Source organism: Euleptes europaea, chromosome 15 (assembly GCF_029931775.1).
Source record: "Euleptes europaea isolate rEulEur1 chromosome 15, rEulEur1.hap1, whole genome shotgun sequence".
NCBI classification, from domain to species: domain Eukaryota; kingdom Metazoa; phylum Chordata; class Lepidosauria; order Squamata; family Sphaerodactylidae; genus Euleptes; species Euleptes europaea.
This window is the reverse complement of record NC_079326.1, coordinates 22189348-22215326: the sequence shown is the minus strand read 5'-3', so window position 1 is coordinate 22215326 and position 25979 is coordinate 22189348. Positions and strand designations below refer to the sequence as shown.

Below are 25979 nucleotides of genomic sequence, written 5' to 3'. Positions count from 1 at the left end.
GCAGTGCTTCCTCCAGCCACCAGTGTAGCCCCTCCCCTCAGGAATGGGCTGTAATAATTTTTTAAATCATATTGTTGACTAATGAAATAATTGATTAACATTGGTATATACATATGAATCTTTTTTCATTAGCTACATTGGTCTTTTAGATATACTCTCCCGATATTAATAATAATTTAAATTAGAGATTGTTGAAATTTTAAGTGGAAGGTATATAAATACAAATTGATACATATTGAAAACAAATCTTGGGTTCAGATTTTAAATTATGTTTGTGTGTACAGTAGGCTAACAAGATTTGTGGAATAGTATGTGGAAAAATTGTATAAAATAATCAAGAAAGGCAAAATAATAGAAAGTTTATAATGGCAGGGACACAGCGAAAAGAGAAGAGAAATTTGGAAGAAGAACAAGACTCTTAGAAGGGATTGGATAAACTAACAGAAACATTGGCTAAACATATTCAAGAACTTGCTAACCCAATAAGACAGGTCTAAAAAGAAAGGGAAAGGTGGAAAACTACCTGTGTTCAGTTATATGGAAATGTTACAACTGGACAATGCTTGGAGTATTAAAAACTTGAAGGTTAATCATAACCCATTGGAGTTGACTTGGTCTTTTTTTTTTCATCAAGAAGAAGATGGAGATTGAATGACAATATTCTACGAAAAGAGGAAGTTGTCAAGCAATGTAAACAGGAGTTAAAGGTTTTTTTAAATAATAATAATAATAATAATAACACTCCAGATATACCTTAGGAAATGATTTGGGATGCGAGTAAATCTTTTATGAGAGGAAGACTAATCACTATTAATGCAAAACTTAAAAAACAAAGGGTGGAACACAGAAAGAAGCTTTTGGGTGAATTAAAGAAACTCAAAGAACACTCCAAAAGGGGGGAAAAAGTATATTAAAGGAAATAAGGAAGAAAAAAGTGGAAATAGATTTGATACAGAAGAAATGCAGAAGAAAATAATGATCGCTAAACAAAAACATTTTGAACATGTGAATAAGACAGGAAGATAGTTAGCCTACTGTCTCAAGCAGGAAGCTGAGAGAAAATCGATAACCCAAGTGAGAACTAAGGGACAAATTAGCTTTTTGGAAAAGGATATACACATTCAGTTTTTAAACTACTTCAAGAATTTATACCAGCCACAAAGGCTATGTTTAGAAGACCTGCAAAAATACATCAAAGAAACAAAGCTATTTTTTTAAGAAGGTAAAGAGTTCTGGAATTAAAATATTATGATACAAGAAATTACATGGGCGATTGCGAGACTGAAATTGGATAAAGCACCTGGCCCATGTTTTGAAGAAGAAATTGCAATGAATCTTCAAAAAACGATGAATGAAATTGCACTAAGGGGAAAGATTCAAAGACATAGCAAGAAGCATTTATCATATTGATCCCCAAGGAAGGGAATGACTTCACTTTACCACCTTCATACAGACTGATCTCCTTATTAAACATGGATTATAAACTGTTTGCATCTATCCTAGCTGAGAGAATGGGGAAAAAATAGAGGTGGTGATACACCCTGACCAGATTGGATTTATCCCGAAAAGACAAATGTGAGAAAATGTGTGTTTTATATTAAATGCCATAGAATATGTAAAACAGAATAAAGCAAAGGCTGCACTCATTTTTTTGGGATGCAGAAAAAGCTTTTGACAATATCTATTGGGAGTTTTTGCTAGAAGCCCTAAAGAGACTAAATTGGGGTGGAATTTTTTTGAGATTGATAAGCAGTATTTATTCCAATCAATCAGAAAGACTTTTGATTAACGGGAAGCTGATGGATGCATTTCAAATCAATAAGGGAACAAGGCAAGGTTGTCCTCTCTCCCCATTATTGTTTAACATGTCACTGGAGGTACTGGCAACTAGAATAAGAAAGGTAGGCTGATTTGAATTGTGGCAGCTGTTGCTGCTACTCAGATCCTTTTTTCTGGGTAATGTTGTAAAAATAAATTCATTCATACTCAGATCCTTTTACCTAAGAGGAGTAGTATTGTGTGTGTGTGTGTGTGTGTGTGTTAAGTGTCGTCAAGTCACCTCCAAATCATGGCGACCCCATGAATCAACATCCTCTAAAATGTCCTATCCTTGACAGCCTTGCTCAGGTCTTGCAAATTGAGGGCTGTGTCTTCCTTTATTGAGTCAATCCATCTCTTGTTGGGTCGTCTTCTTTTCCTGTTGCCCTCAACTTTTCCTAGCATGACTGTCTTTTTCAGTGACTCTTGTCTTCTCATAATGTGACCAAAATACGACAGCCTCAGTTTAGTCATTTTAGCTTCTAGGGTCATTTCAGGCTTGATTTGATCTATAACCCACTGTTTTTTTTTGTGTGTGTTTTTTTGGCAGTCCATGGTATCCGTAACACTTTCCTCCAACACCACATTTCAAAGGAGTCTACTGTCTTCCTGTCAGCTTTCTTCATTGTCCAGCTTTCACACCCATACATAGTAATAGGGAATACGGTGGCATGAAGTAGTATTAGGTTACTTAAACAACATTAAGGAGTGTTCTATTTCCCTCTTGCCCCTTCTGAGATGAGAAAGGGAGAGAAGATTTCGTGTTCTTCAAAGTTCTGCCAACATTCCATTTCAAGAAAATGGAAGGGAGAGAGGTTGAAGAATGGTTAATAAGGCATTGCCTAGCATAAAAGACCCCAACTCAAGTTAGTCCTTAAATGGCTCAGAAATAATGCACAGGCATTGACAAACCTGAGAGGACAACTCTGCCTCTAGCTGAGAGAGGGAAGCCCAGAAAGGAGCAAGGGGTAAGCAACTGGAGGAGGGGGGAGTTTGTTAAGAAACTGATCCCCTATGTTTCTTGTTCTGATCCCCCCCCCCCATTAGTTTTTTGACTTAGGCTCTTCTGGGCCTACATGGTAAAAAAAAAAAAATGAAGAGGGAAAATAATTGCACCATCATTGCTTGGAATTTAGCCAGCTGTAACTATTAGCAATGGAGATAAGAACTCCAGGTGTGGGGGATTGACATTCCATTCAATTAACAGAGTAATTAAGGTCTGTCACATGGGAGAGAATGGGAGGTTTGTAGCTGCAAAAAGACCTCCCACTTCTAACTCATGTTGACTCTGTAAGCTGATGCAATTAATTGAGATCATCAACTAAAGATCTGATTGGCTAAGGGCCCTAGCCAACTCAGCATCTTGTGCTTAAAAGTATAGCATTTCAATTCAGCTTTGTTCTTGGACTGTATCCTGTGGCTGTCAACTCCTGACTCTGGACTGAGTGGACCTATTGATAAGTAATCTTGAATTTTGTATCATTTCCCTTAAATTAGCGTTTGACTGTTAACTGGTGCCTACTTGCTCTAGCACTTGCTTTTGTTCTTTTACAAATATTTTTGCACAAGTTAAATTCTTTACTTATTGTTGTGTGGTATGTATGTCTTCAGGTGGCTTCAATCTAATTTCAGTACATTAACCAAAGGCTACACCTACCAGATAATTAATTGGTGAAACTCACACTGCTGGTGGCCTACCTCACCGGGCTGGCATACTTTGTTCAGCCCAGAAAGGTTAGAAGTCTGTCCCTTGGCTTCTGGCTGACTGGGTTAGAGAATGGGACTGGTGGCAGTTACCCTCCTGAGGTGTAAGGACTAGCACCAAGTGTTTTGTTAATTTTTGATACTGCATGTCCCATAACAAGAGCCCTCTGGATTAGAGGGTCTTGACCTCTCAACTTCTTCTCTTTCATTAAGGCACAGGGAGCAGAGGTGGATTTAGGGCCATCTCTTCCAATGTTATACGGGTAAATCCCCCCTTCCTGGGATTTCCTGGTGGTGTTGGCACCACCCTGGTCCTGATTTAGTTTGGGTGGCAGAAGGTAAAAAAAGAAGCAAGTTTTGTGTCTGAGGTTGCAAGACCTGTAACAATTGCTACTACAATTAAGGTGAAATTCAACAAGTAACTTTTTGTCTTCTCACGTGCACCACTACTGACAGTACATATTTTCTACTGTCAGTGGCCAAAACATGCCCCAAAGGCCTGGTTTTACATGTGTCCTGGCTTCTGTTGAGGATGCACATGAATTATGCATCTTGCTTAAAATGTGATCACATTTCTGATTGCTATGGACAATCTGTTGCACACAGAGATCACCAGAACGGAACTGGCTTTCTCTGTGGAAGAAACTGTCTGGGACTACTAAACCCAGCATGAAGAGCAGTTGGTGGGGATGAGACTGTGAGGTCTTTTGCTGCAGCCAGCCCTAACATGCCATTTTCTAGCTCTACAGTTCTTTAATTCATACTCTGCAGTCAATTAAGTTTAGAAGACAGCTGTAAGGCATAGATGTGGAAAGGCGGAGCTAAAGTACATCTTCAGTGAAGCAATCTCTACTCAAGAAAAGAGGTCAGGTTATAGGTAAAATGTTACACAATTAATCTATGGAACTATCTTTGCAGATACAAAAGGCATATTCTCTTAGGCAGCCATTACAATCTTTTCTCAAACAAAAGATCATATTGCATTCCACATCTTCAGAAGTTTCTGTGGATTCAGATCATGTCTAATGCTTGTGGCAGATCATAAGTATTCAAGAATTATTCTTCATAAACTTCAATGACTGCAGCATGCACTGAAGCGAATACTAGTCAATTCTGGCTGTGACTGTATTTTCTTGTTGGTAGTTCCTAAAGCGATTAAAACGTTAATGGAACGAATTCAGTAAATTAATCAAGTTCTCGGGAAATGCGATAGGAATCAAATCATATAGATCTGATGCTACAGCCAATGTTTATAGAGTGGATGTACCAAAACAAAATAAACTACTGCCCAGTTGCATAGCAGCATAGGGATGAGTTGTAGGATATTAACTAGTAAAAGAAAGATCTGAAAAAATAATATATAGTTATAATGAATGTGAATTGTTAGTCACAGTAATGTTAGTCACTATTCTGATTTCTCATTTATGGCACTGACAGAGTAGATAGAGGTCAAAGTGAGAAAGAGAGGGCACATAATATCAATCTATGCAGATGTTGGTGTGCTGGCAAACAACAGAGGTAGGGGGAGATATCAGAGTTTTATTTGCCCAGACACTGGGCCAACCCCCGCAGCACTGCCAGTACCTCAGGAACGCATCCTGTTCCCATGGGTGAGAACTGGCCCTGGTGCCTAGCAAAATGGTTCAGTGTCCATACTGGGGGAGTGTCCATACTCCATCAGAGAATGCTAAATCATAAAATCTGTTTAGTTGTATCTACACAAGGACACAGAACATACTGTATCCAGCTGGTAGCAGACCATTTGTATCCTGCTTCTAAAGCTATGCCAAATTTAAAAGGGGCTGCAGTAGTTCCCAAATACGTTGTGTCAGCTTCCCTCACAAATTCTTCTGGGCAAAATAATTATTGGATGCTTTGCTGCTGATAATGTTTACCTAATTTCATCTGATTAGCATGCCTAATAAATGTTCACTGCTTTCTGTGTTGGTGCTTCAGTGCAAAACATTATTGTAAGCATTTACAAAATGGAAATGTTTCATACTTAAAACATCTTAAATAGAGCTACTTTTTGTTTGTTTTTTGCTTGATTCTTTGTATTTGACCAGGGAGCTGTCATATGCCCAAACAGTGCAAAATATCGGAATTAATGGAGACTAATTTTACAGAACCCAGAAGTGCTGGGCAGTTATGATCAGTGCTAGTTTCTTTTTTATATATAACACAAAATTGTCTCTTCCAATCCTTAACCTAAGGTAATATTAACAGCAGAAAAAGGAGAAAAAATAAATTATGAGTTTATCATAAACTAAACCTGTTCTATAGTCTGTACCTCTTAAAGCTCTTTCAAATAGCTAAATTGTATCATACTCTCAATAAGTTTTCAATATTCGTTCAAAAAGTAATCCTAAGAGCATTTTGTTACACCTTCAATTAGGCTTAACATACCTTACTCTTAGTGCATCGTTAGATATTCTTACTACAAGTTGCATCTACTGTTCTAGAGAATTTTTATTTACTGTTTGCATAATGATCATAAAAAGGTTGCCATTTCAGTTTGAATTCTTCTATTGATTTCTGATTCACCAATTGCGTTAACATGGCCATCAAAGTGAAGCCATTACCAGTGCTAGTTTTTAACAGTGCAATCCTAACAGTTATACCCTTCTAAGCCCATTGAATTCAGTGGGCATAAAAGGGTGTAACTCAGTTAGGACTGCAAGATAAGAGTAACATAAGAGGGTCTAAGGTCTAGAGAAAAGACATAAAGCTTGTGTTCTTACCGTGCATTCCTGAGAGGAATGCCTGCACCGCTGTTTGGAGGCAACACAGCAGCTCCAAAAATCACCGCAGCGCCAAAAATCCGTGCAACCCACATAGGGTTGCACAGGAGATACGCCACCTAAAAGTAATTTTCGTTAATAACTTCTTACTAGAAAAGTAAATCTATATTTTATTGAAATATTGTATACAATTTAGAAGATTTAATTACCGACTGCTTAGCATCTTTATGGGATAACATTAAAATGACAGCATTAATTTTGAGGAACAGAAGCTAGTCTCCCTCCCCTTCCAAAGTGCATGATATGGAGAAAAGGCAGAGTGTGAACTACAATTCTAGTGAGACCATGGATGAAAAGAAATCACATGATGGCTTGGTTAAGAGGTAACTGGGAAACACTGAAGCATTGTGGGTTAACATAGTCATGTCATATATTCCCTTTTAATAGTTCAGGTTGCTAAAATCTGGTCACTTGATGGCCAATCCAATGATGATAAATTATGCTTTAATTTTAAGATTAACAACAGATTACTTAACTGCTGTGAAGTAAACAACCGGATTTGATTTACTGTCTGCACAGATTCATAGGACACTTTTTGAATGTGCTGTTAAAAGAAAGAATAAGTTCCTGGCTGTTGTATCTCTATAAATCTACCTTCATTGTTTAGCATAGGTGCCAAACTGCTGGGACCCTTTTGGAAATTTACAATCATATGACAGCACCGCTGTTCCTAGCCCTGCTGCCTGTGTGCTCCATTTAACCAGAGCGCAGACAGCAATGCTAGTAGGAACACCCCCACCTTGCTCTCCAAACTGCATGCTGGGTGAAGGCTCCCTGTGGAGGCCTCATCTGGCATGCAGTTTGGAGTGGCCCGATCCGGCATGCAGCTTGGAGAGGAAGGCAGAGGCATTTTTTTGTTGTTGAAAAAAATAGAGGTTTAATAAACTCAGACCTGAAAAGTGCTGGAAAAAAATCAGTGTACATCCCTAATCATGGCTAGTAGCCACTGATGCACTTCTTTCCCATGAATCTGTGTAATCCCTTTGTAAAGACATTTATGCTAATGATCATCAATGAATCCCCTGACAGTGAACTTCACAATTTAATTACTTATTGAGTGAAATGTTTCCTTTTGTCTGCCTTGAATCAACTGCCCTTCAGTTTCGTTGGATGCTGCCAATTCTAGTAGAGAGGGAGGAATTGTTATCTCTGTTCATTTTCCCCCAACCCATGCATGATTCACAAATTGGAAGCTTGGAGAGGAAGGGGGGCATTGCTATCCACACAGACCCCTTCTTCACACTCCAGAGAAGGCCAGGGGTATGGTTCTGAGTCAGCAAACAAGTAAGGGGGAGGAGGGAAATGGCGGCGGGGCCAAAGCAGCCGGAACAATGCCGAATAAATTTGGCATTATTCAAGTTCGCTTTTTCAGACCCATTTTTTTTGCAGCCAGTTCTTGCCAGGTTTTTTTTTTAAAAAAACCCTGAAAAATATAGAAAAGGTGGGGGTTCCGGCATATCAATATATCATAGCCATGATAACTAAAGACAATGTCCATTTCCAGAAGAAGTGAACTCTTGAAGACCAGGGCTAGGATGCAACATGAGGGGAAGGCCATAACCTCTATGCCATGTGTGAGAATTATGACAACGTGCCCCCAACTAGGATCCTGAAGCTGGCACTGTGGCAGCAACACATCCCCCAGACTCATATTTGTTGGCCTTCCAAAGCAACTGATTAGCCACTATGTGAAATAGGATACTAGACGGAACAATTGTCTGATCCAACAGGGCACTTGTTCTGTTTTTAGGTAATGTTGTTTTCAGATTACTGTAGTTAACACTGGATAGGGATGCATTTAGAAGTGATCAGAGTGTACTAACCCAATCCAAATGGTCTTACTAAAGTTAGCATAGTGTACTGGTCTGCTGAAAAACCTTTCCTGGCCCCTGGCAAAAGGCGAGGAATTGACCATCTAAACGTGTATTTGGAGAAATATGTCTTCACAGATAATGAAAAAAAAATTAGTTGATTTCTAGCATAAATATTGCTTTTATTTTTCATTTTTGTAGAATTCTACCATCACTTGGTGATAATGTTTCTTGTGGTTGCATGAGTATGATGCTCCAAAGTAGGTTCTAGTGTGTGTTTACATTATGGCTGTAATTTCATCACTGAAAACTTTCCTGGAAGATGTTTCATCCCTCCCTCCAAAACAGAGTTAAAAACTCCACAATTTGTACTTTCACTTTCATTCACATTTTTCGTGCCCCTTTCCTATTTCTATCTGCTCTTGCTTTACCATATTTTTTGTGCTGCTGTTGGCCACTGTGTTGCCTCCTAAGCCCGCCATAGGCATTCCAGTCAGGAATGTGCTGATAGTTGTGCTGATGCCATATAGTTAATCATGAGGCTCAAGAAAAGCAAAAGGTGTTGAGAAAGGGGTGGGATGCACCCACCGAAATCAAGGCAACTAAGCCAATGCTACCTGTTTTCCCCATGCATCTATTTAAGCCTGTCTATTAATGCCTATCCCTTTGTGTTTCTTGTGGAACGTAACCATGTTATAGCCTCTTGCTCATAAAAAAGTAGGGCGTCACTGGATACCAGCATTAGCTCTGCAACTAAAATAGAAAGCACAAGGCAGACTATAACATGACTTCACATCACGTTCTGAAGCTTCTTCCTTTTAATTTTGTTTATAACATCCACAGGTTTACATGAAATGTGCTTGGCTTACGTGGCACGTTTACCAGCATTGAAGTGTACATACTGTGGAATGGCTGAAACTGTTTATGTGTACAATATTTGTGTACATCCAAAAATTACATTGTAGTTCAACCTTCTGGTTTTGTAGGAGGAAAAAATGTGGTTCTAATTCCACAATGCCTCACATACTTTTTAGAATGCTGTATGATTCCCCTCCCCAAAAAATGTTATAGGGACTGTACTATATGTCAGGTAGGATAAAATAGCTTTCCATTGATAAGATTGTGAATTTTATTTTCTCTTCAGTGTTAATGGTGTCAGTACTCAGTTTGTCTTCAGCTGACTTTCAACATCCCCGACATGAAATAGAAAATAAAATTCACAGTTCTCAGGCCAATGTAGAACAATTTCACAAGGACTGATGAAATTTTTTTGAATTGTATAATGTCTGTAAAAAAGAATGGTCTTCGATTGCTACTGACACCACAAACTGTATTTCCCTTGACAATTATCTTTTAGACAATTCCTTTCAAGTTGTAATGGATACTTAACTCTTCCATATAAAACATGAGATACTTAGCAGAAAGAGCAAACATATACTAACTAGTTCAATGGTTCAGAAACTTTTATTTTATGTGGTATTAATTGTGTGTAGAGAATTACATACTAATAAAGGAACATTATCATTGTTTTGTAATATCCTTCGGTTTGTTATGGGGATACATCAGGAATGTAATTTATTTTTTACATTGCTGTGAGTAGGCTGCTTAGCTATAGAACACCTTTAAACTTACACTGGATCAAGGAATGGCCCTCCACGTTAGCAGCTCACTAGGAACTTTGCGGGTACTTGTGAAGGAACACAAAGGACCAGTCCACCCCTGTACTTACTTGCTACTTATGTAGCAAAATTCTAGACAACCGCACAATATCCTGATGCCCTCTTCTCTTTGGCTTCAAATATAAAACCGTGTTCCTGCAGGACTAGTCTGTGATTGCTTTCCTCAAACATAAAACATTGTGTGGCAGCACATTATTAAATTTCAAAATTCATTAATTTTTTTTATGTTATGGTTGCTCCTTCTCATAGGTAGAGAGTTGAATGGCACTGTGAACTGCCGTATTCATGGGGCCTTGTTAGCTAGCTTCACCAGCCTCCTATGAGTTGGCTAATAGAAGGGTGGCCGCTGGTACATTTAAAAGGGCCCAGCTCCATACCCCTTTTTCAGATTTCTCTGTTTGCTGCTTTCATCTTTGAAGTTAAAGGATTAGTTGGTCACTGTTGGGTCGAGTAGTGGCTTTTCCCCAGGCTCTGTAGGATTTTTTTTTTTTTACCTATCTGCACTTCACTAGACATTTAGGTCACTATTGGCAGGATAAGCCCAGGCAAAAGGATTATTAAAGATGAAGACAACCTTGGTGAGCATCTAGAGGCATCACCTCACCAAAAATAGCGGGGGGGAATGGAAAGGAGGGAACGCACTCATGATTTTTTTTAATCTCAAAAAGCCAAGATAGTGGATTTATGAAACCCTTATTAAACAGACTGCCGAAGTTAAAATGAACATCTTGATCAATAAATTAAACATTGAGAAATTTCCCTTTGGTACATTGTTACCCTATTGCATCTTCTGTGAGAATGATTTTAAGTTTTTAACTGGTTACCCCCCAAAAAACAAACAACAACAACTAGGGTCTGTAAGAGTGGGTCCCTGGAAGCAGGGTGTGCTGTAGAGTCAACCTGATATGTGAACTTAGACTGCTTGAGATTGGATGCCTTATATCTCTCTTCCCATGGCAGCTTCTGGTGGGTACCATGCAGCAGCATGAAGGGAGATGCAGGGGATGAGGTGATTGCCGCAGCTATTCCTGTGAGGCTCCCAGCTGTGGCGACTGCAGCTGTCCCTTTTAACTCCAGGATTCCTGCTCCTTTCCGTAGGAGAGCACTGACAAGAAAACTGTGCCTGCCTGAAGGGATGCTTCTTATGCACCACACAAAGCTGGGACTAATTGCAGCCAATGGACTTAAGAGTTGTTCAGGGTGTATCATGAAGGGCAAAGTGAGGCTAACAAGCACCATTTTTGACGGTGAAGTGTATATGTTACCAGATAAAGCAAAAAGTTGTCACTTGCATACTGTGTAGTCAATTGCAAGTTTTTTGGATCAACTTGACATTCTGTGAGAGGAGTAAGGTAGGGGGCATATTGAAGAGACTTTGTTTTCTCCCCCACCCCCAATCTCCAACCAGTACAATAGAATCTAGGGTGAATTCCAGCAGAAATAACCTCTCTTTGCAAACTAAGAATAAATATATACACTTGGTAGGGGAGGGAGAGTACATGTTCCCACTCCAATAATGGAAATCAGAACGAGGCTTATATGTGACAAAGCAAACCTTCCCACCCTTGAGACACAATATGAGTATCTTTAGCTGGAGTAAGAGGGAGCGGCAAAGAGGATGTGTACACATTGAGTTCTAACCCACAGTAGGAAATGGTATTTTATGTCCACAGTGGGTTCTATCCACAGATCATATGCATGAAGTAAACACTGGGGTTCATGGAATGATTTCTATCAAAATCCACTGGTTGTCAAAGTTAAAAATCCACTGGTATGTTGTATTAGACTAGCTTGTTTTTCCCAACTTCTAACAAAGGTAAGAGGAATATTCAGACTGGACATGGTTGCATACTTGAGTTTAAGTGAGTATAATTTACATAATATGGATGCTAAAAGCACCGCTTAAGCTTTCTTAATAATGTGTTGAACATGCAAGCTAATTAGGGCTCTATAGGGCACTAAATTTAGCATTGTAAACCTGTGTGGGAACAGATACTAGGCATGTTTTTGGTTAGTACTAAGATGTTTGAATAGAGGAAGTTTTTTTAAAAAAAGCTTTATTTCAGAAGCTTTATTAAACTGGGTACAGGAGACAACGTGCCTGACAAACCAGAGGGCTATAAAATTCAAAGAAGTTTAAAGTCTTTTTATTTCTTTGGTGAGAGAGAAACACTGCAGAGATTAAAAGCTGTGTTCATTAAAAATGTATCTGCTAGTTAAGAGGGTTTTTCATTTACTTAGAAAAAAAGTGCTTTTTAGGCTCAGGCAAACCTTGATAATTCATTGCAACTTTCCTCTCTCAAAAGCAATAGGTTATTTATAATTTACAAGCAGGGAACCCTACACAAACGCAAAAAGACAGGCACAAGACACAAATTGCAAGCAATGTTTCAACATACAAAATACACAACACATGTTTTGTAGATGTCAAATGCAGTAGTGGAAAGCATACTGGATTTCCAAGCTACTCAAGTGCAAGTAATATATTGGTCTGTAAGATATTGTTCTAGAAGAGCCCTGTGGCGCACAGTGGTAAGCTGCAATACTGCGGTCCAAGCTCTGCTCACGACCTGAGTTTGATTCCAACGGAAGTTGGTTTCAGGTAGCCGGCTCAAGGTTGACTCAGCCTTTGATCCTTCTGAGGTCGGTAAAATGAATATCCATCTTGCTGGGGGTAAAGAGAAGATGACTGGGGAAGGCACTGGCAAACCACCCCGTAAATAAAGTCTGCCTAGTAAACATTGTGATGCAACGTCATCCCATGGGGCAATGGATCCAGGCGTTGGGTGACCCACCTGCTTTCTGATGAGGGGAAATGGAAATACCTGGGTGCAGGCCACTATGTGTTTCCCTGCCACATGGGGGCAAGGAGAATCCAGAAGCCCCTGAGAGATGTGCATGACTCCCAAATCTTCTCCAAAATGGAACCGGCCCAATGTAAAAAACTGCTCACCAAGATGTGACAAGAAAGCACAATGCACATAACTAATCCAACATCAAACAAACAAATCTGTATCCATAAAGAGCACATGCAGGCCTACAGCCAAGGGGGGTAGGTGAAGGCAGCCGAAGGCCAAATGAAGCCTGGAACACCAAGGGAATTTGTTATATGCTGGGCAAGTGGACCAGAGAGGGAACTGACCCTCTGTGGTCTGCCTGCCTACCAGCAGCCCCCCCAGCTTTCTGATGGGCTAGCCACTGAACAGGTCTTTAAGGTCCCACAAAAAAACTACCCAGGCCCATGGGGAAAAAGCTGATATGCCCCAAGGAGGAACGGTGCCTGGTCTGCCTTGCTGCACTACCCCGTGGGACACAAAGAAGGCTTACCTTGCAGGTAAGCTGAGGGACCTCAAATGCCTATATATTGCAGTTATCCAGATGGATGAACAGATGGATAGATAGGTAGCTTCACACATTTTAAATATAACTCCTTGGTGTTCTTTAATCTAAAGTAAACCAAAGCCAGGAAATTCTCATTGCTGTGAGAAGTGGGGTACATGCACCATATGTTCACATACTGTACTGGTGACACAGTACTTTTCGCCCCATGAAAGTGCTTCATTTGCCATTTCCCCCATAAAAGGCTAATTTATTCCACCATTCTAAGAATAGTGTTCCTGTAGCCCTTATTTTTTAAAAAAAGTTCTACACGTTCTCTGCAGCCTTTTCAAAACTGATCGAACTCTCCAAAAGCACAATTATTTACCCAGTTGGAAGCACCATACCAAGTGTTTCTTTGTAAGCTATGTTCTGGGCCCATGTGGGTTAAAATCAATACCTTATTATTCTCGCAAACATTATAAAACTTTGACCCATTGCCAGCATAATGTAGTGTAGATCTTGGAGAGCCGGGTTTGAATCCCACCCATGCCCTAGAAGCTTGCTGGGTGACCTTGGGCCACTCATGCACCATCAGCCTAACTTACTTCACAAGCTTGTTGTGATGCTACAATAGAGAATTTTATAATACATTTTTTGTCCCAAATGGGCAGAAAAGAGGGGCATAAATGAAGCAAATAAATAAGTAATAACAACATATAAAGGAGCCCCGTGACGCACAGTGGTATGTTGCAGTGCTGCAGTCCAAGCTCTGCTCACGACCTGAATTCGATCCCAACGGAAGTCGGTTTCAGGTAGCCGGCTCAAGGTTGACTCAGCCTTCCGTCCTTCCGAGGTCAGTAAAATGAGTACCCGGCTTGCTGGGGGTAAAGGGAAGATGACTAGGGAAGGCACTGGCAAACCACCCCGTAAACAAAGTCTGCCTAGGAAACGTTGAGATGTGACATCACCCCATGGGTCAGGAATGATCCGGTGCTTGCACAGGGGACCTTTACCTTTTTAACAACACATATCCAGTTTTTTCAGAATGTATTTTTGAGAAGGTGTAAGTGTCCTTAAAAGAAATTTGGTACCAGTTGTTGTATTTTCTTGTAGCTACAGGACTATGGTGAATATCTAAAAAGTACCTGACGTAAAAGGTCCTGAGTCTATATATTCTGCTGAAAGAAAAAGATTAAGTGTTTTTCCTTGTTCTCATGGCATTCATTAACAATTTGAATTCTTTCAAATCTACAGTGTCTCTCCACTGACATAATATGTGAATAATATTGAAGTAGCACAAGTAATTTAGCATTGTTTTCTTTATGACAGATATACAGCAGATGGCAGTTGATTGGCTTACTGGAAATTTTTACTTTGTGGATCGTATAAGTGACACAATCTTCGTGTGCAACTACAATGGAACAGTGTGTGTTACTCTGGTTGACCTCGACCTTCATAATCCCATGGCAGTAGCTGTAGATCCAAGTTCAGGGTAAGCCTTTTCAGTGGTATAAAGCAATTGTTGGATATACAGTGCATATCTGCATGCCAAGGACAAAGGAAAACATCTACTACAAAATGATGCATTATCAAACTTTTGATATTTCTTGCCTTGGAATGAATGCTACTTAAGCGTTTAATTTACCTTTAAATCTGTTGGGAAACTATATTTCTAAGTTTGTATCTGACTGTTCATTCAAGAGGTGGGAGAGGAAAATGTATATTTGACAGCCTGGATCCAGCGACCTGAGTGACTATTTTCATGTACCCAAAGCGGCTTGGAGCTTATGTGTCTCAACAACTCTGTCTCTTTCCAAGTCAAATAGCAAACCACATTAAACACTGAGATTGATGTAACAAGAGGGTCTGTTCAGACCAAAAAAGAGAGCATTCCACTGGGCACACGTCTAGTGTACCTGTTTGGATCTCAGCCAACATTTTATTGTTGCTGTATCAGAATTCCAATGACTTTTGTGACTGAGGAAGAGAATGAATGAAGTGAGTATCCCACCAAAGAATGGTGGTTGCTTGGGATAGTCTAGACCAGTGGTTCCCAATGTGGGGCACACGCCCCACAGGGGGGCAATTTGATTTTTAAGGGGGGCAATTCGAGAATGAGTTATTAACAGTTAATTTTTTGCATTTCTTATGGTTCTAGTGGGCTCATATAAATATATATTGTGGCATACACATTTTTAAAATTAAAACCAGAATGTACTGGTCAGCTGGTGACAATGGAGAGAGGGAAAGCCCGCTAATAGAGAGGCATGGTGAATAGGAGTTTACTTTTCATTCATTTGCTAAATTCTGGAATACCTTGTATGATTTGTTATGCCAATAAAGGTTTTTGAATTTGAATTTGAATTTGAGTTCACTTTTTGAATAATAAGAATTATATGTCACAGGGGGACATCAGGATTTTAGAGATGCTTAGCTGGGGCATGGCCAAAAAAAGGTTGGGAACCACTGGTTTAGACAGTCATCGTACTATGGTTTACCTAAACCATGATGCTCACTAGGCGATTTCTTACAAGTCACTGTAATCTCAGGTTCATCTACTTCACAGGATTAAAATAGGCTAGCATCATGTTTGCTGCTCTGATCACCTTAGATGGATGACTGGATACAAATGATAAGTAAATAGGCAGCTCTGCCGGGTAGGCAGGCTTGTTTCCCTCTGTCACCCGCAGTCCACAATGTTTCTGTGAGAACCTACGACATAAAACTATGATACAAAACATAATTGGCTGCATTTATAATTAGTCACTACGGAGCAATTTCAGCTTCTGTTTGACTCTCTGAAAGGGAAATTGAAAAAAAAAAACCTTGCTGCCCTGTCAAAAACTGCTGCTGGTGCCTGGGCCTGCCCCTTCAGTGGCTCAAGGTATAAGCCTCTCAACACCCCTCTGCTGCCCCAACACCTCCTTGGAAAGGGACTTTGCCATCGAGTCAAACCACAGTCAACTGAGCTTTTATATCTGATTCCACGAACAAATTTGAAAAGGGAAGTGAGATAATATCAAATATTGGGAAACTCCATTTCTTCGTTTGATCTGCCAGATACATAAGTGAGTAAGCAAAGCAGCTCTAGCAGGCCCAAATTGTGATATGTAGGTAGTGTGAAGTCGCTATTTTATTCTTGTTCTATTGGTCTGTAGACAGAGAAGTCTGCAGTGGTTGGTAGAACAAGCTCTCAAAGCCATAAGCCTTTGCTCAATAAATAGGAAAATATTTACTGCATAAACAGCTTGTCATCCATATGTGGACTTTTGTCACTCTTTACTTAACGCCTGATTGAATATTAAGATGAATCATCACAATGGGTTTAACTTCGACAAGAACAGCTTGCATGTAAACTTTGCAAACGGAGCCATATAATATAATTCATGAATAAAAGCTGCATTTGTGCTCTCAGCAGATGGTAAACTTGACTTGATCTGACTGGAATGATGTTTCAAAAGAAATTAGTTGAAGAATTTGTATTTAAATGGATTTGTTTAGTAATTGTTTTAACAGAGAATGGGAGATTTTTCAAATGGTCTAACATTCTTTTCCTTGCACAGTGTCTTCGGGTATAAGTTGCTGAGTTCTAATATTCCTGGTCTGCCGATGGATGCTTTATTTCCCTCAAAGACTTTTGGGATTAAATTTGCTCCTGTAGAATAGAACAAGCTAGACTACCTATGTTACTTTTTTGGTGAATGTTTAATTTCCATTTTATGGAAAACATAGACATTTTATAAAAGGAACCTCTTCTTTGGCGGCTGTGGGGGTGGGACATGGCTTAGTCAAAGAAAACATTGCTTTTTACAGGCAAGCCGCCCTGCTTTTCTATGTGTTAGTCCCTTCCTCACCCCATACCACATGCTCTTGAAACAGAGGCAAATTTCTAAAGAGTCACATGGTTTTAGTAGTCAGAGCACTGAGCTGGCACAGGCTCAAATCCGAACTCATCCGTAAACCTCGCTGGGTGACCATGGTCCAAGCACTTAGCCTAACTACCTCACAGGATTTTTTGAGGATAAACTGGGGGCAGGAGGTCATGGAAGTAGGCATTGACATAGTTAATAGTTCACCAGAAAGCTTTTTCTATATTGTGGCTCAAACAGGGGAAAGGGGGGTGTAGGTTCCTTAGGAGGAGGGGGCAGGGTCCATACCTATTGACTAGGCCACCATTAATAATCAAATGGCTTTGAGGTTTGGGATGCAGCTTGGATGCCACATTTAGGTATTAATATAATTAACAATAGTACAGTGACATGTACTCCTTGGTTTCTAGCGTGGTTTGTGAAATCTGTTGATCTCTTCCCAATCTGCCTGTTGGGTGGAGCTGGTTTTGCTTCTAGCATCTACAGTAGCTCTTTTAACTGTTATTGCTTTGCAGCTACCCCTCTTCTTTGAGTGGAAAGATGCCTGCATGCCTTTCCTCTTTAACTCTGCACACCATTCCTACTCCTTCCTTAGGTTCAACTTCTCACATCTCTGAGGACCCGATTGTCTGAGATGCACATTGGGGGGTTATGTTCCATGAATTCACAGCTCTCAGAATTCAAGCTGTTACGACTGGAATACCAGTACAAATCTCAGAATTCTGTTGTCGCTTCTTTCATTGCTACTTTTGTTTCCCTTTTTCAGGTTTTATCTATTTTTTTATTACTATCTAAATACCAAATTAAAATTTCTATATGAGTGTATTGAATTATTGTGTCTTTACCTGTGTTATAATGAATAGTAGCTTTATTAGATTTTTATTTTCGTTATTAGATTTTTAATAAAAATCCTTCATAAGAGTGCATTGCAAGTGGAGCATGAAATGAATGGGGTATATAAATATATGCATAGAACTTTATTAAAGTTACCTGCATTTATCAACCTAATGCATATAATTACAAAATATGTACATTTTTATATTTAGCTTGTTAAACTGGATGTTCCCATAAGGTATTATGCATGCACTCTTACAAGATATCTTCAGGCTTTAAAGTGTCCAAGTACATCATCTTTTTACAGTCATTGTAAAGCACATTTTGGGGTGCTCGCTAGAAAGCAGTACTGTAAGAAGTGTATATCTGCCTTGAGTTTATTGTAGGACAGTTCATCTTTATACTCATTGTGTTACAGAATCCCCTTGACAGATGATAGGTATTTGATAGTTATCAGAATGGTGCCTACAATGTTTACAAATACCTAGAAATCCAATCGGAATCTGAGGTATTTGATAGTTATCAGAATGGTGCCTACAATGTTTACAAATACCTAGAAATCCAATCGGAATCTGAGGAGACTGGCTTATTGAATGAGCGTAATTCTTTCCTGATATCATATCATAAAGAGCCAGTCAGAATTCTTAGGCAGTACAGCCTCCTCCTTTATAGAAGTCCTAGATCTCACTAAACTTTGTTAGAATTTTTTTTTTAAAATCCAACATGTATGATAACACAGTGTAGATCAGGGCTTCTTAAACCTTTTCCACTTGCGACCCCTTTTTGCCCAATAAATTTTTACGTGACCCCCGGTATAAAGGTATATAAAATAGGTATACAGATCAAGCATTTACTGATAATAAATCATCAACAAATTTATTTTAAAACTTTTTTGGGTATACATACAATTTTACCATCTACTGTTGCCAAATTTTTCTCGACCCACACATTCAGTTACGCGGCCCCATATGGGGTCGCGACCCACAGTTTAAGAAGCTTTGGTGTAGATAACATGATTAACCTGTATCTGGATTTTATTACTTCATACTGCATGTCGGACAATAGAATTCACATATTGGAATTATTAAAAAAAATATTATTAAAAAAAATTATTAAAATTATTTTAAAAAAACAATAACTTCCCTTGTATAGAAAGCTAACAATAATGGAGAAGGCTTCTAGTATAGTCTTTGTCCTGACATTCTAATGTTCTATGTTTAGGAATATTTATTAATTCCGTCATGTGAACCCTCACATTCAGCTCATAGCTGACTCAATTTTATCACCTCATCTGCTGTTTTGTGAGAGCCTAGGTCTAAATCCTTATTCTTCCCAGAATGGAAGATTAAACCCTATCTTGACGCTTGTGTGAGATCAAGGACTGCAGCCCTTGTCTTACCAAAGCAAAAGTCAGAGACTAAATACCATTTTAAGGCCACCTGAACTGCTGTGCTTCAATCTGAGGAGAATGCGAGAAGGCAGCGTAAGAAGAATACGGCACACAGGCTTCCCATTGTAAGAGCCTCCTCCACTTGTGAAGAGAGGTTTCCCAGTGCCACTGGCTAGTTCAGGGTGGGCTTCTGCAGTGGAAAGCTTGAGCACTTTTTTACTTCCCTCGCTGCCTTCTCACTCTCTCCCTGGCATGAGTCTTGGCCATCTTGCTCTCATCTGAACTTCAGACCTTGTGCCAAGATCACACTGGCGTATGTTAGAAAGCGTTGCAGCTCTACAGGCGAGTAAGCACAGAAGACTCAGCACGTAGTACAAAAGTGCTCCTTTATTCACAGTGACAGAATGCTCCGCTTGGTCATCAACTCTCCACAACCCACAACCCAATACATATATAACACACCTATATACATATCTGGCATAGTCTCTCAGCCAATCACCTGTTGGCTGCCTTGTCTCCAGGACTATCTAGCTCAGTCCAGTACAAGCCAGTTTTTCTGCTCAGTCATTGAGCTGTCATGTGACACCACCAATCACCTGGCTGTCACATAGATCTTTTACATCTGCTTGCCATCTGCTTGCCATGTGCAGTCTCATATTCCAACACTCCTCCTAGACTGACATTGCAAGCCCCAATTTGCTTCTAAATAGTTCAAACTTTTCAGTAGACAAACATTTGGTGAAAACGTCAGCAATATTTACATTTGAAGCACAATGTTTCAGAACCATTAAACCATTGTTTACCGCTTCCCTGACATTCTGGTATCTTATTGTGATGTGTTTACTTCTTGTTCTAATACCTTGATATCCAGCCAATTGCTGTGCTGCAGTATTATCACAGTAAACACTTACAGGCATTTCATATTCAAGATTTAGGTCTTTAGCCAGTTGACACAGCCATTCCAGCTGAATCTCACTGTCGCTTAATGCAGAATATTCTGCCTCACATGTGCTGGTAGCTACATGAGTCTGTTTTAAAGACTTCCACATAACCAGTGCCCCATGTAGAAATAACACGTACCCAGTGGTAGACTTTCCTTCTTCTCTTTCCCCCCAACTGGAGTCACTATACACTGTGATTGTTTCCTCTGCATCAGCCTTTAAACACAACCTGGCTGAAGCTGAGCCTTTTAAGTATCGCAGCACCCTTTTTGCTGCATTCCAGTCTTTCATGTATGGACATGCACATTTCTGGCAAAGCAAATGTACTGCCATACAAATGTCTGGTCTTGTCCAACATGACAGATATAACAATGAACCCACCAACGATTGGTATTGATTTTTATCATGGAATACCTTATCATCCACCTCTTTCACATACCCTGTTGTCATGGGAGTCTCAGTGCTTTTGGCCTCTGTCATTTTAAATTTTTCTAGGAGCTGTTCAATCTTTTTCTCCTGGCACAATTCAAAATATCCTTCTGGGTTCCTGGTAATTTCTACCCCCAGATAATTTTGAATGTCACCAAGATGCTTCATTTTAAACAGTTTTCCAGTTGCCTCCTTAAACCAGTTTAGTTGTTCTTTTGTATGACACAACAAACAAAGATCATCAACATATAAAAATACAACACAGTCAGAGCCCTTTACACATTTGGTAAACATACAAGGATCAGCAACACCTTGCTTAAACCCAAGATTTGCCAATGCTTCACTAATGCATTGGGACCATGCACGTGCACTCTGCTTTAATCCATACAGAGCCTTATGCAATTTTAATACTCCTTGTTTACCCTTGCATTCAAACCCAGGGATCTGCTCCATATATATTTCTTCACTTATTGTTGCATTCAGATATGCAGTGGTGAAATCAAAATGGTGCACTAACATGTTATCTCTGACAGCTTTACACAATGCAGCTCTTATAGTATCAGCCTTCACAGTGGGAGCAAATAATTCATCAAAGTCTTGCCCTTCAACTTGGGAATAACCCTTAGCCACAAGCCTGGCCTTACGGAGTATCTTCCCTTCTGGACACTGTTTGACTTTGTAAAGCCATCTGCACCCTATGGCTTTTCTTTGAGCTGGCAGTTTTGTTACAGAGAATACCTTATTCTCTTTCAGGGAATCAAACTCAGTTTGCATGGCTTCTAGCCAGGCCTCTTTTTCCCTGCTTTCCAAAGCCATTACCTCCTGAAAGCTCTTTGGTTCTTTGACTTGTACATGATTTACATCAGTGGTCTCAAAACCATACCTCTCTGGGGGAATTCCTTTAGTGCTCCTGCTTGACACCCTAGGAATCTGCCTCCCCTCTTCAGCCCTTGGCGATGAAGCCCTTTGAGGAGACCCCTCCTGCTTCACCCCATCTGCATCCTGTGAGAGATCTGTCAATGGTAGCCCAATTTCTTTTTGCTCCTCCTGTCCATGAATTCTGGCCCAGTTATTACTCTCACAAAAATTCGCAGCTCTGCTGTAGCTGAGAGAATTATGTTCATCAGCAAACCTGTATGATTTCATGCCAGACTGATACCCAAGGAAGGTTAGTTTTTTTAGCTCTCGCTCCTCCTTTCCTTCTCTTGGATATTGGCACATCAACCCAGGCTTTTGTACCAAACACTCTGAGGTAACCTAAGCTAGGATCCCTCTGGTACAAAACCCTATAAGGTATGTCTTGTATGGACCTGGTCCAGATCCTGTTGGAAACATAGGAGGCGGCCTTTATTGCTTCTGCCCAGTATGTCATTGGCAACCCTGCATCCTGCAACATGGAATACATTTTTGTTTGTAGCATTCCCCCATGTCGCTCAGCAACACCATTTTCTGCTGGCACCGCCACGTTGGCAACTCTGTGCCTCACACCTTGCACCTGTAACCATTTCTTAAACTCATTTGACATGAATTCTCCCCCAAAATCTGTTTGGAGAGAATCCAAGGTACATTTAAGTTGTTTCTGCACTCTTTTGGCCCAATACTTAAATGTTTCAAACACCTGTGACTTCTTTTTCAAAGGATACACCCATGTGAATCTGGTGCAATCATCCACCAGAATCAACGCGTAATGGTTACCTGAGTGACTCTCCCTGTAGGGGCCTATTACATCTGCATGCACTACCTTTAATGCAGTGTCTGAGAGTCTCTCACTATGCTTAGCCACTGGGTAAGCCTTAGATTTGGAACTTTTGCATACCTCACAATCCAGGTAGTTCCCACACTCTTTAACTTTTTCCTTCCCCAGTAAGGCTAGCGTTTTCTTTATGGTCTCATAATTTGCATGAGCCAACCTTCTATGTAGCAGATGTATGCAATTGTCATGGGGGCTCTTATTAGTTATCATCTTTGCCTCCACATGCCTATTTTCTACCACATACACATTATTACACATTTTCCCTGTAAGAAGCACTTTCCCACCTTTGGATATCTTACAAGCCTTGTCTGTAAATGTTACAGTATATCCAGCCCTGTCAAGGGCACTTACACTTAACAGATTGTTCTCTAGTTCAGGGACACATAGCACCTTTTTAAATGTATAGTTCAAAGCTGGGAACCACACACTCCCCTCACGTGTCACCTCAGAATTCCTTCCATCAGCGAGGCTTACATGCGGCAAACTTGAGTCCCGTGTGTCTTTTAAAAGTTCCTGATGCCGGCAAATGGTCTGTGACGCACCAGAGTCTAAAATCCAGACACCGGCTGTGTCACTGTGCTCAGTCAGCACCAATGATGCCTTCTGACCGCTCACAAACTCACGTGACGACTGGTCCCTTCGGCTTTTTTTCCTTGCTTCTGGGCAGTCACGCTTTAAGTGATTTGTAGCCTTGCAGATGTAGCAACGTCTGACCCTCAGAGCCACGTGCTGCTGTAAATCACCCGGCTTTCTCTGCTCCGCATTCCTTTCTCCGCCGGCAAACCTCCGCGTCTCCTGGCTTGGCAGGTTTCCCTCCGGCTTGGCAGGCTTCTCAGGATTTCTTGCAAGCAATCTTTTTTCATGTTCCAAAATTCTTCCAATAACATACTGTAAAGTTAGTTTATCAATTTCAACCGACTCCAGAGCTGTAATTAGCATGTTATACTGCTCAGACAGAGAGCTCAGGAGTATATAAACTTTATCATCCTCCGGTAGAGTCTTCCCCCTCTGCTCCAGCATTTGGAAACATTCAGTCAGTTCATTTATATGGTTTCTCACAGGAACTGACGGCAAAAGAAAAGTTCTGTACAAACGCCTCGTTATGGCTATCAAAGAGCCAGCTGTTTTTTGGACGTAGACCTGAGATAATGAGTTCCAGGCTGCTTTCGCTTTCAAAGCTCCCGTCACATGGACAAGCTGGTCGTCAGCCACGCTCAGCACTATGCTTGCCAGTGCCTTTTCATCTTTGACCACGTCCTGCGGCGTCTCAGGATCCGGTGGGTTGGAGACATAAATCCACAGTGCCTCTCTTTTAAGGTAGTGTTGCATTCGTAACGCCCACACATTGTAGTTGGTAGAAGTGAGCTTTTCCACAAGCAAGGACATTGCAGCTTGAGCCATAATTTCTCCCGCTCCCTGCTGCTCCTGCTCCGTGTCGCTCTCCTCCTCCGCCTCAGACGCACTGCTGCTGACAGACCTGCTGGGCACCTCCTCTGCTCCGTCTGACTCAACCTCAGACATCCACTCGCCTTCTGCTCACTACAGCCCTTGTTCCACAGATAGTACCTCTGCTCAGAACCTCCAGGATGTAGCGCAGTTGAGCTGAACTGGGCCCATAACCCTATTGGCGTATGTTAGAAAGCGTTGCAGCTCTACAGGCGAGTAAGCACAGAAGACTCAGCACGTAGTACAAAAGTGCTCCTTTATTCACAGTGACAGAATGCTCCGCTTGGTCATCAACTCTCCACAACCCACAACCCAATACATATATAACACACCTATATACATATCTGGCATAGTCTCTCAGCCAATCACCTGTTGGCTGCCTTGTCTCCAGGACTATCTAGCTCAGTCCAGTACAAGCCAGTTTTTCTGCTCAGTCATTGAGCTGTCATGTGACACCACCAATCACCTGGCTGTCACATAGATCTTTTACATCTGCTTGCCATCTGCTTGCCATGTGCAGTCTCATATTCCAACACCTGAGCCAGCCAGCAACACTGACTTGGCATTTCTCTTCAGAACACTCACGGACTGACCTGAGCAGGCTCTTGCAATGAGGTGCCTGAGCATCTCTGTCTTCTTGTTCTGTCCCCAGCATGAGGCACAGTAAGCTTCCACAGCTGCTGGCCGGATCTGAGCAAGTGGGCTCTACCTCAGAGGCCCCCAGCCTTTTTGAGCCCATGGGCACCTTTGGAATTCTGACACAGGGTGATGTCACAGGAGGCCCAACAACAAAATGTTAGGGAGCAAGGTTATGTATATCTGCCAACTTCCAGGCGGGGTCTGGAGATCTCCTATAATTACAACTGATCTCCATACAACAGAGATTAATTCCCCTCGAGACAATCCCTTCTTTGGAGGATGAACTGTATGGCATTATGCCCTGCTGAGGTCCTTCCCTCTCCAAACCTCACTTTCCCCAGCCTCTACCACAAATCTCCAGGAATTTTCCAACCCAGAGTTGGCAATCTATGCATTACTCTATTAGTATTGCTTCAGCATTTCAGGAAGAAGCCCCACTTATCTGGATGCCTTTTTAAATGAACATATTGTTTTAAAATATTTTCTTGCGTAGACACAGCTTATCTGTGGTCATACAGTGAAGATGTGCTATGGTGGCAGCTGCTGCCAAAGCAATGGTTTTTTTGTTTGTTTTTAATCTGCACAATCAGATCTCCAGTCAGAAGCCCTACTGGCCATGCCCCACCTGGTTCCACCCACTTTCTAAAACACTTTGGCACCAAGAAAGGTGTTGGCAAGTGCCATGGTACCCATAGCTGCCAAATCAGGGATCTCAGCTCTACAGAGAAGAGACAGGTATTTCAAAGGCCCTTTGAACAAAGTCGGATTTACGTATGAGTAACTGTGTAGGATTGTACTTTTAGCATATTCATGGCCTGTCATTTGGGTGCTTTGAATCTGGTGGCTTCTCAAGCCATCCAGCCCTATTGTGGGTGATGAAGGGGAAAGGGAAAGGTAGAAGGTGTTGCACAGGGCATATAGTAGCCATGTAGTTGTTTTGGTTGATGGCAATAGGGAGCTTGGCTGTCTGTGAGCTCCAGAGTTAGTACTTCTGGGTTAATATTCCACGATTAACTGTAACATGTGAAGCAAACTCTCAGAAACCTTAACATTTTCTGGCCCTTATCCAAGACTCAGGAAATGTAAGCTGTGAAACCCTTCACAGTTTTGATGAGTTAAATGTATGTAATAATTGAGATTTGCACACTACAATCAAATAGTCATTACATTTTGGGTGTTTTTTTTTTAAATCTGCTGAAAATACATCCCTTAAGTATTTCTTTCTGCCCTACATTCATATATAAGAAAGGTAATCTAATAGTGCTTCTAAAAAAATCAAAAAGTTATTTCTTCTAAAGAAGCAAAGGAAGAATGGTTAAAAGAAAAATGAATTGAAACAATTACTTAACTACTTAAGCTATATACAGCATCCCACTTTATCTTTTGTTCCAATTACGTTCAAGTAAGGAAGGACACAGAACAGTGTAATGTAGAGATCTGCGTTATGAGCCATTTACCAAGGAGAAAATGAATAAGCCATCTATTATGAGAACCCTTTTCGTCAAATTTCCAGCAAGGATATGCTGGGGAAAATGCCAAACTCC

The 25979-nt window shown here is 40.6% G+C and overlaps 1 protein-coding gene across 1 annotated transcript in view; it reads left to right on the top strand.

Annotated features, from left to right (window-relative positions):
• Positions 1-25979, top strand: part of LRP1B (LDL receptor related protein 1B) — a 566614-nt gene that overhangs the window by 136091 nt on the left and 404544 nt on the right. Inside the window, exon 6 of the mRNA XM_056861170.1 lies at positions 14464-14626. Coding sequence (XP_056717148.1) covers positions 14464-14626 — 163 coding nt within the window. The remainder of the gene's footprint in view (positions 1-14463; positions 14627-25979) is intronic.